At 42.2% G+C, this 16,637-nt stretch overlaps 1 protein-coding gene and 1 non-coding gene across 2 annotated transcripts; one reads left to right on the top strand and one right to left on the bottom strand.

Moving 5' to 3' along the window:
- The first annotated feature begins 2,370 nt into the window (after positions 1 to 2,370).
- trnaq-uug lies at positions 2,371 to 2,442 on the top strand. The gene has a single exon. It is a non-coding gene; the product is annotated as a tRNA-Gln (tRNA).
- Positions 2,443 to 5,326: 2,884 nt separating this feature from the next.
- LOC105911263 (C-C motif chemokine 4-like) lies at positions 5,327 to 7,382 on the bottom strand. Its single transcript, XM_012840049.3, has 3 exons — positions 7,116 to 7,382; positions 6,314 to 6,434; positions 5,327 to 5,523 (listed from the first exon to the last, which is right to left on the bottom strand). Exons 1-3 carry the CDS (start codon positions 7,177 to 7,179, stop codon positions 5,415 to 5,417), a joined length of 294 nt encoding a protein of 97 aa, XP_012695503.2. The 5' UTR covers positions 7,180 to 7,382; the 3' UTR covers positions 5,327 to 5,414.
- Positions 7,383 to 16,637: the final 9,255 nt, after the last annotated feature.

Raw genomic sequence — 16,637 nt, 5'->3', positions numbered from 1 at the left:
TAAACATTCGGAAAGAAAATGTTTACATGTGCTGCATTTATTCTTATACTGTTGGTATAGTTGGTGAATCAGCTCCCGTCTTCTCAGCGCAGTGATGTGCGAGTTCCAGCCAGCTGGGATGGGAGGGCTGGTCATCTTGGTCCATGCGCATTTCGTCTTCTCCCAGCTCTATGCCATGGCTTAGACCAGTGGTTCTCAACCTTTTTTCAGTGATGTACCCCCTGTGAAATATTTTTTCAGCCAAGTACCCCCTAACCAGCGCAGAGCATTTTTGATTGAAAAAAATATGTAATACACAGCGCTATGCCATCATTGTCTGATTTATTAAACTATCAACACTGAACATTGCACATTGTTGCATTGAACTGAGTTTTAGTGAGAAACTTGTGCTTGTGCTTCACTCAGAAGCTTTGTCAGTCTTGGTGGCAGGGAGGCAACTGCTGTGATCAAGCTCTTCTCCAGGCACAGTCTGTTTCTCTGCTTTGTTTTGATCACAGTCATTGCAGAGAAGGAGGCCTCACATATGTGGAGGCAAAGGTTAGTAGCTGCTCCAAAGCTTTCTGTCCCAGGTCAGGGTGCTCCTGCTTCACACACACCCAAAACTGTGTGAGTGTGGATGTGGCAAACTTCATCTGGAGGCCATGGTCAGATGACACTTCCAGGAGTGTTTCCTGATTAGTGACAGGTAGCTTGTCTCCGTTTGTTTCGGACAAGTGAAATGGGTTTCTCACCCTCAATCAGAAATGTGTGTACTTCAGATCGTAATTCCAACAATTCCATTCCGACGATCAATACACATGGCTGGCACACACACACACAAGAGCAATATTAATATCAATTTATATCAGCGCAAACGCTCACAGGCACACCCACACGCACGAACGTAGGCCTACTGAAATAAATACAAATATCCCGCTTATTATACGGTTACTTGCCAAAACTATAGAAGACATTCCTCCAAAATACATCTTTTTAATGATTTTGTTGCCATTTCGTGATTTCCGCTAAGAAAAAATAGTTCTTCACGCAAATGCGTAGCAACCCACCTTCTGACCCACCAAGTTTCAATGACTTTCCGTTACGTTAAATTACCGGACTACTTGCGGATTGATATGAAAGATGTGAATTAGAAGCACAAAACCCGTTGCCAATGACAGCGGTCATAAACTTTTCGCAGCGGTGAATATCAAGAAATTACAGACCTGCGAACGCAGACATTTAACCCACATATGGCCCATACAAATCAACAGAACTTTTTGGAACATTCTGAAGACCCGTATAATAACTATTTTTAAAGGATTTTTGAATGGATGCTTATTTTAAATATATCTTTAAAAAATCTCATGTAACCCCTGGACTGCCTTTACGTACCCCCAGGGGTACGCGTACCCCCGGGTTGAGAACCACTGGCTTAGACAGATGTTGTGTAGCACACAGCAGGCTAGGATGATCTGGCAAACCTTTTCGGGGTCATATAGCAGTCTCCCTCCCGATGCATCCAAACATCGCCACCTTCCCTTTAGCATGCCTATGCTGCGCTCCACTACCGACCGCGCACGGGCATGTGCTGTATTGAAGTGGGCTTCCTAGGCTGTCTGAGTGTGAAAAACCCTTCCTCTCCTTATTGCGCGGTTGGCAATATCCTCTAACAACGTTAATGCAGCCATATCTCCTACTGAAAATGAAGTCACTATCAGGCTTTGTATAGGCTAAAAATTGAGCGAAATGTTTTACACGTGTGTAATTAAAATTAATACCTATTAGGCGTGAATTTCATTCATGTATGAATTATTCAAATTGTTTAATTGATTTTATTGAGCGAAACATTCATTTGGCCTTTTACCATTAGCCCTAATGATGACAGTGGTGGTGACGATGATGATGATTGACATTGCCACAAGGAAATGTACTTACGCGAACTAGAACCAGACGTAGAGATACGTCCTTTTCTACATCTAAGACGTTTTTTATAAATCTGTACTTAGACGTGGATTTGATCGCACGAACACTCTAAGATCGAATCTGTGCGGAAGTACGTTTTATAAATGAGGCCCGTAGTCTAGTGGAACTTCCCTGACTTTCACCTCGTCAGCTGCAAACCAGCTCGCTTGGGAGGCAAGGCTTCGCTGTCGACTCCTCCTTGAGACTTTGTGCACTTGGTTCCATGGTGTAATGGTTAGCACTCTCCACTCTGTGTGTGTGTGTGTGTGTGTGTGTGTGTGTGTGTGTGTGTGTGTGTGTGTGTGTGTGTGTGTGTGTGTGTGTGTGTGTGTGTGTGTGTGTGTGTGTGTGTGTGTGTGTGTGTGTGTGTGTGTGTGTGTGTGTGTGTGATCAGCAGGGCTGAAAGTCTCCTTGAGACTTTGTGCACTTGGTTCCATGGTGTAATGGTTAGCACTCTGGACTTTGAATCCAGTAATCCGAGTTCAAATCTTGGTGGAACCTTTGGCGTCAGCGTATGGCTGAGATGTTCTAAGGTCGAATGTTCCCTGCTGCTGCTGCCCGTGCCCTTCTCTGTCTGATTTGAGCCAAGGACTTGGTGCGTGTGGCGACAGTTTGAGCTTGGTGCTTTCGATCGTTCTTCTCTGTCAGTGGCGCGCTTTGTGGTGGTTCAGTGTTTAGAAGTCTCAATGAGGCTCGGGGAGTTTGGCCAACATTCAGAAAACTTTGGAGGACAGCCCAAGACCTTCCACTACCGCCTAAAGCCTAGGTCGGGCACCGGTGTTTGCAAAAGGCTAGCACACACACACTACCCTTATTACACACACACACACACACACACACACACACACACACACACACACACACACACACACACACACACACACACACACACACACACACACACACACACACACACACACACTACCCTTATTACACACACACACACACACACACACACACACACACACACACACACACACACACACACACACTACCCTTATTACACACACACACACACCAGTGGCGGCTCCTGAAAAAATTCTCAGGGGGGGCAATTTTTTTTATAATGATTAAGGCGACCCATTCAGTAAGTACACTAAGTTAGCTGATTAACTCATACAGCAATACCTTTTTGTCCACTATTGGCAGCACACAACAGTAATATGTCCCCTCTTGCTACATAGCTAGAGTAGCAAGTTACAGGTGGAAAGCTATAGAAGAAAGTTGCATCCAGGAGCCTTCATAAGCAAACATGATGTGGCTCCACATTAAATTATCCCACTTCATTATCCACGTGTCTCAAATGTTGTATGATGTAACATAGCTTAACAGGACACATGATATGTCCAGTAACATCATAAAGAAGGGGTAACATAAGTCAAAAACAACAATATTTATTGACTGATCTTGAAAGTATTGGCTTACAAAAAAATTATTCAGTGTTAGTGCAAGAAGCGAACTGTGAAACACACTGTAAAACCTATGAAAAGTGACAGTGGTATATGAAATACAGACCGCATTAGCCACGCGATTTTCTTTCGTTCCAATTCTTGGATGTAGGATTTCCCTCCCTTTGTAGAAACCTGTTGAATGGATACATTTGGTCTAGGAAGTCCTAATTGTTTTGTTGTCAATTTATCTTCATTAGTACGCCGACTAAAAAGGAGTTTCTGTCAAAGAGCGAATCGAGTTATTGCACTGGACAGGGCAGCCATCTTGACAGAATATGCCTCCGTCGAAGCTGTATGACGTTCGTATAGGCTTTTACGTCCACTACTTATGACAAGACCAGGAGGGGCGAGCCCTCCCGGAAACCATAGAGAATACATTGAGAGCTCTGTTTTGTGAAAAAAATGGATTTAACATGGGAGTCAATGGGAGAGGTCTGGGGCGATTTTCATTTTGCCCCAAATCGCCCCAGAAGGGGTGGGGCCATTTGAAGCACGACTTTAGGCTGACTGAACGACTGTTACCTGATTCGACAATGACATACAGAGACAGATCAGACGGTCTAGTGGTAGAATCCGACAGAAAAAAAAATATTACATTTAAATGTACGTGTCATTTACGCGACTTACAAGGATATTGCGTTTATACATAAGGAGTTTTTTTTTTTTTTTTTTCCCTAGGCAGTGCGTCGCCCCAATCGCCCTTATGGACGAGCCGCCCCTGTATCTGAGTTATGTTTCTTTGATGTCTATTTTTATGTGCATGTAATTTCTTTGTGCATATTATGTATTTGCTGTAAAGCACTTTGAGCTGCATTCTTTTGCATGAAAGGTGCTATATAAAGTTTTATTATTATTATTATTTTGTGAACCCATATTTATATACCACCTGTGTTCCAAAATAGAACTCGAAAACAAGCGCCAAATAGCCAAATATAACCCTAAAACAAGCGCCAAATAGCCAGATATAACCCTAAAACAAGCGCCAAATAGCCTCATTTGTGCATTTCGCCTCTGATATGTGGGAATCGTGATTTAACTGGCTGATATATATGAATCAGATAGAATAGATCAACAAATTGCAAATTAAATGAATCAGCGCATGAGTGACAGACGAAACATCAATCATTATTTTTGGGAGTTCACAAGCTAATGTGCTACATTAACACAGCGCTGCAACCGAACTTGCTACTTGAACTTTGCTACAGCCAGACATGATAGAGTGGCCTAGAGTTAGATCGGGACTGAAGGAAATAAAGGCCGCGTGCCTATTACTCCGCTGAGGCTGTCGCTATGGTAACAGGATCTTATCCCCAAAATATGAGGTGTCCTAAAAGACTTGCATGACTTGGTCTGTGTTTTTTTAAATCAACATGATAGTTTGACAGCTCAATAAAGACATCAAATAAATAATTCAAACCGAAGAAGCAGTTTTTATTTAGACACGAGGTCAACAAAATATAAAGACAGAGAAACTTGATAAAATATGTTTGAAATGTTTGTATACTGGTGGTAAATATATTTAACTCAAAAAAACAAAGCGCATTCCTCTTTTGGAAAAGATGAAATTGTACATTCATTCAGTCTAAGTTCCACAATCTATGGAAAAGTAATGACTTAGATTTACTTCTTACGGCATTTGACATGGTGCCGTCCACTGTCATTTAGTGTATGTATGTGTATGTATGTGTGTGTTTACGTTTGTATGTCTGTGTTTATGTTTGTATTTGTGTTTGTGTCTGTTTGTATGTCTGTTTGTATGTCTGTGTTTATGTTTGTGTCTGTTTGTATGTCTGTGTTTACGTTTGTGTCTGTGTTTATGTTTGTGTCTGTTTGTATGTGTGTGTTTATGTTTGTGTCTGTTTGTATGTCTGTGTTTATGTTTGTGTTTACCTTTGGTTCTGTTTGTATGTCTGTGTTTACGTTTGTGTCTGTGTTTATGTTTGTGTCTGTTTGTATGTGTGTGTTTATGTTTGTGTCTGTTTGTATGTCTGTGTTTATGTTTGTGTCATGTATGCCTCATGTTCACAGTGGGATCTGCTGGCCAGGGTTCTTGCTGTCCAGGCTGCTGATGATCTTCTGCACCCAGGCGTCGGAAGTCTGCACACACACTTGGCGTCTTGCTGTCTGGAGTCTAATGTGAGGAACAACAGCACACACACATCAGACCATAGATACAAGTCAAACTGGTGTAGTGGTTTACACACACACACACACACACACACACACACACACACACACACACACACACACACACATGAGACCATAGATACAAGTCAAACTGATGTAGTGGATCACACAGCACACACACATCAGAGACCATAGATACAAGTCAAACTGATCTAGTGGATTACACAGCACACAAACATCAGACCATAGATACAAGTCAAACTGATCTAGTGGATTACACAGCACACACACATCAGAGACCATAGATACAAGTCAAGATCTGCCATATATTTAACAGACTTGTGCAAATGTAGTTATGTTTCATATCATTTATAATTGATGAGGAAAAGACATTTTTTTACTTTACATTGAAAAACTGAATTTGAATACACACAGTATTAAATGATGAAAGATGTGTGTCATACGTATCTATGGAGACAGATGGATATGCCTAACCCTAGGTGGACATGCACACACACACACACACACACACACACACACACACACACACACACACACACACACACACACACACACACACACATCCAAGAGCTTTAATGGGGTGAAGACAGCAGTAGAGAAGTCAGAAATCTCTGCAGCCTGTAGGAGGGTGAGGGTGAGGGTGAGGGTGTGAGGGTGAGGGTGTGTGTGTATGTGTGTGTGTGTGTGTGTGTGTGTGAGGGGGGGAGGTGAGGGTGAGAGTGAGAGTGAGGGTGAGGAGGAAGAGGGTGAGAGTGAGGGTGAGGGGTACTTACACCACAGCAGGTTTGGAACACAGCGTGTTGGTGCGGCTGTAGCTGATCACGTGCTTCAGAGGCAGCGGGCGACTTTTAAACGTGAAGCAGCACATCTCTGGACCACTGGCCATGCGCAGCCCTGCCAGACAAACATCACATTAGTATCACATCACCCAGCAGTACACACACACACACACACACACACACACACACACACACACACACACACACACACAGAGACACACACACACACACACACACACACACAGACACACAGACGCACGCACACAGATGCACGCACGCACGCACACACACACACACAGACGCACGCACGCGCACGCACGCACACACGCACACACACACACACAGACGCACACACACACACACACACACACATAAACTGGCACATACCCACCAGCACACACTGACTTTGTCTGGAGTGTTAACAGATTTTGTGAAGACAACGCTAGATCACACAATTTTCTAGAAACATGAACTTGTAAATGATGGAAGCATAACCATCACATGAAAAGTGTCCTTGCCACAGCAAGCCTGTTGGACTACTGTAGTTCACACCCCAACCCTAACCCTGGCATCATTCTTTCTCTAATGGACTCATGGGCCTAACTGCCCTTTTCACTCTTTTTCTCTGTCACAATCTCTAACCATCAGTCCCTACTCTTTCATTCCCTCATCTCTGTCCCCCCACCCTAACCCAATCCCCCCTGTTCCCTAACCCTAACCCAATCCCCCTTCCAGCTCCCTCCTCCTTCTCTCTCTCTTGGCTAGGGTTTCCCCTTCTGCTTTTTTACCCTCTTACCTTGAGTGACGGTGATGGCACCCAGCATCATCACCAGCGTGGTCAGAACTAGAAGGCGAGACATGGCTGGAGGCTTCTGGAGTGGTGGATAGAGGATGGCTGGTGGCTGTGGAGTCGTGGATAGAGGATGCCTGGAGGCTGGCTGGAGTGAGGACTGGGTGACAGAGGGGGCCCATTATAAAGAGCCCGACGGGGAGACCCCGAGCGCTGGGAGTTTTCACGCACACTCTCATCCACTAGTCAGAACGGACGACCTTTAAAGCAGGGAAGTACCCGTGGTAGTGGGGGGGGGGGGAGAGATCTTTCACATGAGTTCTTCTCTCGGTGTGATGTCAGATTTTCACTTCCTCTTTTGCTTTCCCTCTGGGCTGTTTGTGCCTAGAGAGATTGACATAGTACACATAGAGATGTCCCTATCACTAACCCTAGAGTTTTACATAGTACACATATGAACACAACCATAACCCTATCCTAACCCTTCTTTTTTTTAAATCAGGTTTATTCAGAATGTGTGAATGTGAATGAAGAATGTGCTGTGTTACGTTGTGTTCATTTGACTGTTGGGCAAAACTCCACATTGGAATATAATACATATGCCTAACAGGTGTAATAAGTAACAATACCTTTACTTATTCTAAAGTCCTTATTATTACAAAGTAACAATACTTTTACTTCTAAAGTAAGTATTATTATAAAGTAACAATATTTTTACTTCTAAAATAATAATTATTATTATAAAGTAACAATACTTTTACTTCTAATGTCATTTTTATTATTATCGAGTAACAATACTTTTACTTCTTCTAAAGCCATTATTATTATTATCGAGTAACAATACTTTTACTTCTTCTAAAGCCATTATTGTTATTATCGACACATTACTGAAGAACTCTTTTGGATTACCAGTGTTTGGGCGAAGGGACTTCCCACGCTCAAAACCACCATAGCGTGGGAGAACAGCTCAGATTTCATATAACATTAACGACCCCTCACCCTAATTACCCATATTAACGACCCCTCACCCATATTAACGACCCTTAACCCTAATTATTAGCCCAGGTTCTGTACCCTGGCTAAAACGTGTGGGTCAAGGAAAAGGTTATTTAAGCTTAACATTTGAATAATGACGTAACTGACTGAGTGCCGTATCAGATCCTCATTTTCACAGTGAGTGTGTGTAATTAGCATGTGGGGGAGAGCAGGTTGTGTGTCACATGATGTCGTGGCTTCCAGCCTTGAGAGAAGAATAACTTCTGTGTTTTGTAGTTTTATCTCTCGTCTCGTCTCTGGTCTTGAGAGAAGAATAACTCCTGTGTTTTGTGGTTTCATCTCTCGTCTCGTCTCTGGTCTTGAGAGAAGAATACCTCCTGTGCTTTGTGGTGTCATCTCTCGTCGTCTCGTCTCGTCTCTGGTGGAGAAACCTGTTAAATGTCAGACGCGCGTCACCTTCAGCCCTCTCTTCCCCTCGACCGATGAGTCTGTGTGAGTCTGTGTAGCCTCAGTCAGGGCATTGCTGCAAAAGAGCCCTGTGCTCAGTCAATTCTCCCTGAATAAACAATGATGATGATGATGATGATGATGAGTTCTTCGCTTAAACTACAGAACATGTGTGCTTAGAGCAAGGGCTCTTAGAATATGAGAGAAAAAGAGAGAGGGAGAGAGAGAGAGAGAGGGAGAGAGAGAGAGGGAGAGGGCACTGAGAATATGGACACTGAGAGAATATGATAGAAAAAGAGAGAGGGAGAGAGAGAGAGAGAGAGGGAGAGGGCACTGAGAATATGGACACTGAGAGAATATGAGAGAAAAAGAGAGAGAGAGAGGAGTGAGAGAGAGAGAGAGAGAGCAGTGAGAGAGAGAGTAGAGAGAGAGAGAGAGAGAGAGAGAGGGAGGGAGAGAGAGAGAGAGAGAGAGAGAGGGAGGGAGAGAGAGAGAGAGAGAGAGAGAGAGAATGAGAATGAGAGAGAAGATCGTCAGATGGCAGCAGTTAAAATGAGCTCCTAAAAAAACACAATTTTTTTCAAATACTCAAAGTACAGCAATCTAATTGGAAAGTCCAAGGGGACCACCTGAACAAGAACACTCGGAAGGTAGCGTAGATGCGTCAGTTATCGGACAGTTTGTTGAAAAATCGATATGCTAAGTCTATTTATAGATTAACGTTATGTATAAGGTTAGCCAAACCTATGGTTTTCGAGAGAGATATTTGTCCTTTTTAACTTGTACGACTCGTTTAACACCGCAAGAAAACTTATTTCTAAAATGTTCTATTAATGTTTACGGTGACACGTTACATGAGTAAGTTTTCGCCTGCGTCAATTATAGGACACTCCCACTTTGTTCCACTTACCGCGTTGGTTTTCGAGATAATAATATGCTTTCCTCCTCCTTTGACATATACCGGTCTAATTTCTGTACAAATGACTTTGTCACAATATGTTTTGACAAGCAAATGTTAATCTAACTAGTGTTATTTTTGTTTAATTTGGGTTATTTGTGGGCTTTCTTTGACCTGATTCAGTTGTAGGTGCAGTCTATTCACTTAAACATGCACAAAACAAACATGGCATGATTATGTATGTTATGTATTAAAAATGAAGACATTTATTATAACGGTATTGTAATTGTACTTTTGTTCGTGGAAATACAACATTTTAATCTAATTCAACTTTGTTTAAGTTAAACTGTAAACGCAACTACGGAAGGCGACCTTCCTCACTAAATCGCGTTATTCTCCCGCCCAATTTCTCAACAAGTGCCTTTCATATTGACATAGGTCTAAACGACCAGAGTAATCGGATTTGGTCTCTGTAAGCATCCGTACTTACATTACATCATGCTAGCTGTTTTTAGCATTTGAAATGACAGTTTAAAATCACAGTCAAATTTCATCTGGAGAGAATCAATCTGACAGTACAACTTTAAGACAAAATGAAATATTCGTATGACATCATTAAAGATATGTATAAAAACAACAGATGCTGTGTAAAAATTCACAACAGACTAACAGATTATTTTGATCAGACAAAAGGAGTTCGACAAGGCTGTTGCTTAAGTCCAACCTTATTCAATATATATATAAATGATTTGGCCACAAAAATTGAAAGATCTTCGTCCCCAGGTCTTAAACTTCTAAATAAAGAAATTAAATGCCTGCTTTTTGCCGATGATCTCCTCCTACTCTCCCCTAGTCCAGAGGCGCTTCAGGAAAGTCTGAATATTATCAACGAATACAGTATAACATGGAACCTTCCAATTAACCTGGATAAATCCAAAATCATTGTATTCCAAAAAAGACATTCCAAACACAATAATAATTACAGCTTCACAATTGGCGAAGAAAAACTGGAACAAGTAAAAAAAATATTGTTATTTAGGACTAACGATTTCTTCAACTGGACTTTTTGATGGAGCAATAACAGATCTAACGGAAAAGGCAAGAAAAACCTATTACATGCTCAGGAAATCACTACTAAAATATAACCCCCCAATAAAACTCTGGCTAAAACTTTTTGATTCAATACCGAAACCAATATTACTGTATGGGAGTGAAGTTTGGGGAACTACATTTAAAAATAAATTGGACACATGGGACAAAAGCCACCCCGAACTATTCCACTTGGAATTCTGCAAAAATATACTGGGTGTAAACAGGAGTTGCCCTAACATAGCGTGTAGAGCAGAGTTGGGAAGATACCCACTCCCTCTAGACAAACAAAAGAGAGCAGCAAAATTCTGGAACCATCTGCAAACAAGCAAACCAGACAGGCACCACCACACTGCTGCCCAACTGAGGGATGGACACCCAGAGAGAGACCCCTTCAACTACCTTGTCCAAAAACATGGGCTCAGCAAGAAAGACTTAAGCATTGCCTCAAAACTAAAACAGTTAAAAGAAAGCTGTATAGAAAATTACACTAACTGCTGGAAGAATCAAATGAAAGAATCCAGCAAGCTAAATGTATACAGAACATTAAAAAAGGACTGCAAATTGGCACCATACTTAATCCAAATGAAAAAATTATAAACGAAGAATTCTATTAACAAAGTACAGGCTCAGCGACCATACTCTTGCAGTAGAAAAGGGGCGACACAGACAATGCTGGGTGGCTCCCGAAGGGAGACTATGCGTCCACTGCAACATTAACGCTGTCGAAAATGAGCCTCATTTTTTGACGGAATGTACAAAATACCACAATATAAGAAATGCATATTACAAACAATTTGAAGACATCCACCCAGGTTTCATAAACCTAACGAACCAACAAAAACTACCATTCCTCCTGGGGGAAATAGAGACCTGTAACATTTTAGCATCTGAATATGTGCAGTCCTGCCACATCCTCCGAGAGCAGGCCATACCATCAATTAACATAGGCCTGAACTCATAGATTTTTCTTTTTTTTTTTATCTATTCTTATCTATTATATGTTTTTTCTTTACGTAATTATTATAATTGTAATGTTTTTTATTTAAACATCTTTATTTTATTTTGTTTTTGTTTTTTTAATTATTATTTATTTAATTAACTTATCTGTTCCTGTATTACCATTGTTGTTATTATTGTTGTTATTGTTTAAGTGCTTTGGCAACAGTGTACCATACATTCATGCCAATAGCCATTGAAATTGAAATTGAAATTGTGGAATGAGCACTGAGAATATGGACACTGAGAGAATATGAGAGAAAAAGAGAGAGAGAGAGAGACAAGTGTTATATGTTTCTATACCACATTGCTACCACCTATAACTTATTGTTTGTTTTTATTTATTTATGTTTATTGTGCTTATACATTTTATGTAAACATGCTTTGGCAACGTTGTATTGTATGCAGTCATGCCAATAAAGCCTTTTTGAAATTGAAATTGAAATTGAGAGAGAGAGAGAGAGAGGGAGAGAGAGGGAGAGAGATAGAGGGAGAGAGAGAGAGAGAGAGGGAGGGAGAGAGAGAGAGAGAGAGAGAGAGAGAGAGAGAGAGAGAGAGAGGGAGAGAGAGGGAGGGAGAGAGAGAGAGGGAGAGAGAGAGAGGAAGGGAGAGAGAGTGAGAGAGAGAGATAGAGTGTCACACAAACACACACACACACACACTAACCCAGTATAATCAACACACACACACACACACACACACACTAACCACCACCACTAACCCAGTATAATCAACACACACACACACACACACACACACTAACCCAGTATAATCAACACACACACACACACACACACACACACACACACACACACTAACCCAGTATAATCAACACACACACACACACACACACACACACACACACACACACTAACCCAGTATAATCAACACACACACACACACACACACACACACACACACACACACACACACACACACACACACACTAACCCAGTATAATCAACACACACACACTCACACACACTCACACACACACACACACACACACACACACACACACACACACACACACACACACACACACACACTAACCACCACCACTAACCCAGTATAATCAACACACACACACACACACTAACCCAGTATAATCAACACACACACACACACACACTAACCCAGTATAACACACACACACACACTAACCCAGTCTAATCAACCTGTTCCCTGCATGTAGGCAAGCGGTATCTAAACGCACCGAATCACAAACATGCAGGTCAATACAGCTTCTGTTTCTGTAAGGGTCAATGCAATGCAAATCCACCCCTTAAGAGTGTTTAAAGCCTTGATGGGGAAGCTGCAAAAAAGACATGATAAATAAAGATTCAAGGGGAAAGCATGAAATACAGTATTTGGATCCAAAGCAGATTATTTTAAATATAAAATGGAAAACACACTAAAACACACAGCAGTGTTGGTCTAGTTAGGCACTTTTAAACTGCTCCTGTTAGGGTAAGGATTAGGGATAAGGGGCAGGGTTTGGGTTTCTGTATTGAACTGCAAAAAAAGCCTCTGCCTTTAACCAAGACAAGTTCAAAATAATGATTTAAATTCCATGTAAGCGAGAATCCCAACATGACACACAGGTTATTTCCATTAGATATTATAGCGTACACTCCCATTTAGTTTCTCACACCTGTTAGTCTTTTTAGTTTCTCTGGGGATTCTCTGGAAGACCGGTCAAGGGAATCAATCAGGCCTCATCATCTGTTTAAAGATCCCTTCGAAAAATTTCAAAACTTTCCAGACATTGAAATCCCTGTCACACATATCAGAGCGCACACACACACACACACACACACACACACACACACACACACACACACATACACACTTAGATGAGCTACAGCACACACACACACATATCAGAGCACACACACACACACATTTATCAGAGCACACACACACACACATACCAGAGCACACACACACACATATATCAGAACACACACACACACACACACATATATCAGAGCACACACACACACACACACACACACAAACACACACACATGTACCAGAGCACACACACACACATATATCAGAACACACACACACACACACATATATCAGAACACACACACACACATATATATCAGAACACACACACACACACATCAGAACACACACACACACACACACACACACACATATATATCAGAGCACACACACACACACACACATATCAGAACACACACACACACACACACACACATATCAGAACACACACACACACACACATATATATATCAGAACACACACACACACACACACACACACATATATATATCAGAACACACACACACATATATATATCAGAGCACAGACACACACACATATATATCAGAACACACACGCACACACACATATCAGAGCACACACACACACACACACACACACACACATATATCAGAGCACACACACACACACACGCACACACACACATCAGAGCACAAAAACACACACACTTAGATGAGCTATAGCACACATACCATAAGATCAAAGAAACGGCACAGAGGCTGTAGAGAAAGGGAAGTTATTTATATATATATTTTATTTCGTAAGGCAGAAGAACAGAAGCCATTCATACAGTTAGTAGAGAGAGAGAGATCTCTGCCACACCCTCTGAAACCAACATGAGCTCAGCACTCACGTCACGACACTTCCAATAGATTGCTTTCTCCAAAGTAAACAAATATGGAAAGGAATTAAACAAGGAATGACAAAAACATTAATTATAAAGAAATTCTTCAAACGATAGAAAACATTTGGAAAGGTGCCAAAAAGTGTGCGTAAATGATGAAAAGAAAAGTAGTGTGACGGTGATTAAGAGGAAAGTGCAGAGAAGCGCTGTTAACACACCACATGCACCTCCACAGCAGCGCATCCCCCTGGTGACGACCCTTGACCCCGCAGCCTGTCAGTATGGGAAGGCCAGGGGGTCGACTCTAGTCTAGTCTAAAGCACACAGCCAAGCAAAGCCTTGTGTCCTTTAAAAAGCACAAAGACAATATCTACTAATAATATTAAGAATGATAATAATAATTATAACAGTAGTAGTAATATAATAGTACATACGTATTTTTAGAAAGGAGTCGGGTGAGTATAAAACACATACAGCTGGCAGGTCAGTTGACAGCTCTGACGAAGAAGAGCGTCAAAGATCAGGGAGAAAACAGATACTTCAGGCATCATCAGTGATGCACAGCAATCAAGTGTGTGTGTGTGTGTGTGTGTGTGTGTGTCTGTGTGTGTGTGTGTAAACATCGTCATTCAGTTGTTAACATACAGTAAACAACAACAGTTTAGTGCCAGGCCAAATGGGCTGAAAACCTTATAACCTGGGGTTATAACCTACCCCTAACAGCCCACTTAGGGTTAGCTTAGCCGTTAGCCTAACCCCACTGACCAGTACTGAAGCCTAGAGATAGGGTTAGCACTTAGCCGTTAGCCTAACCCCACTGACCAGTACAGCCTCACCCCACTGACCAGTACTGAAACATAGAGATAGCGGTTAGCCGTTAGCCTAACCCCACTGACCAGTACAGCCTAACCCCACTGACCAGTACTAGAGCCTAGAGATAGCGTTAGCCTCACCCCACTGCCCAGTGCTGGAGCCTAGAGATAGGGTTAGCCGTTAGCCGTTAGCCTAACCCAACTGACCAGTACTGAAGCTGGACTGATGTGGGAGCCATTTTCTCCAGACACTAGGAGTTGAGCAGATTTGCAGATGGGAGTCAGACTTATGTATTTATGTGGAGTCGTGTGTGTGTGTGTGTGTGTGTGTGTGTGTGTGTGTGTGTGTGTGTATGTGTGTGTGTGAAATGTATTTAGTGGATATACTGTATGTATCTAAGCATGCAGGTGTATTTGTGGGTTATTTGCATCTGTGTACAAATATGGTGTTGTTTGGTTTATGCTTGTGAGCATATTTATGTAGCCATTTTATTTGTGTGTGTGTGTGTGTGTGTGTGTGTGTGTGTGGATGAGCTGGCATTCCCATAGGTTCAGACTGGCATTTGACATGCAGGCACAGTTTCCATGGCAGCATCGTTGGGGTGGGGGGGGGGGGGACATGCGTATCGCCCCCAAAGGTTTGGGGATGGTCAGGAGCTGGGGTCGTAGGGTTAGGGTCAGGAGCTGGGGTCCTCTCTCTGCCCTGCCCTGATCTGTTGCCCCTTCCCTGTGCCCTGCGCTGGGGTGAGAGAGGCCTGTTGTCCCCAGACCCTCAGCTCACCCACAGGGTGAGAGACACACACACTGAATGGGGCCATTATAAACTAGGCTTAGTCCTGCAGACACACACACTGAATGTGGCCATTAGTCCTGCAGACACACACACTGAATGTGGCCATTAGTCCTGCAGAGACACACACACACATTGAATGATGTGGCCATTATAAACTAGTTAGTCCTGCAGAGACACACACACTGAATGATGTGGCCATTATAAACTAGATAGTCCTGCAGAGACACACACTGAATGATGTGGCCATTATAAACTAGTTAGTCCTGCAGAGACACACACACTGAATGATCTGGCCATTATAAACTAGGGTCAGCTGACTAACTAACTGACCCTATAATCTCCATTAAAAGGGCGGTGAGATAGAAACCCATACATAGAAAAAAGACACTTTAGTCAAAAGCTTCCTTGGATGAGGCTGGGGTTGAGACAAAATGGGGGATTGTCTCTACCTGATGGTTGAGAGATGGCCGTCATGCCAACAGCAGGTACCAAGCAGGGGCCATTCCCCTCAGGCATCCCATAATCATGACAATACAGACAGGTTCCCATGGCAACACAGAACCCCCTACCACCCACCGGTCCATTCATCATCCTCAAGAGATTCACATAGGAACGGCATAAACACTATAACCTGACTAACATTTCAATAAAGTTTTCAGCCATTTATATAAACTATTACTATTTTGTGAAAAATCCATATAGATATGAGATCCAAAAAAGATCACATGTTTAGTGAAGTCCAAAGGAGAGTCTTCAGTCTCTGTGAGGATGCACTCAAAAGGCAGTGTGTGTGTGTGTGTGTGTGTGTGTGTGTGTGTGTGCGTGTGTGTGT

The sequence above is a fragment of the Clupea harengus genome, chromosome 3, assembly GCF_900700415.2.
Source record: "Clupea harengus chromosome 3, Ch_v2.0.2, whole genome shotgun sequence".
Taxonomy (NCBI): Eukaryota; Metazoa; Chordata; class Actinopteri; order Clupeiformes; family Clupeidae; genus Clupea; species Clupea harengus.
Note: the sequence above shows the minus strand (reverse complement) of the source record. Positions and strands in the feature narration are given on the sequence as shown.

What these genes read in the sequence shown, in the direction of transcription:
- LOC105911263 (XM_012840049.3), bottom strand. Translation starts at nt 7,179, where the DNA reads ATGTCTCGCCTTCTAGTTCTGACCACGCTGGTGATGATGCTGGGTGCC. An exon ending in TGCCATCACCGTCACTCAAG is followed by an intron (nt 6,435 to 7,115) that starts GTAAGAGGGTAA and finishes TTTGTCTGGCAG; the next exon opens with GGCTGCGCATGGCCAGTGGT. An exon ending in TGTTCCAAACCTGCTGTGGT is followed by an intron (nt 5,524 to 6,313) that starts GTAAGTACCCCT and finishes TCCTCACATTAG; the next exon opens with ACTCCAGACAGCAAGACGCC.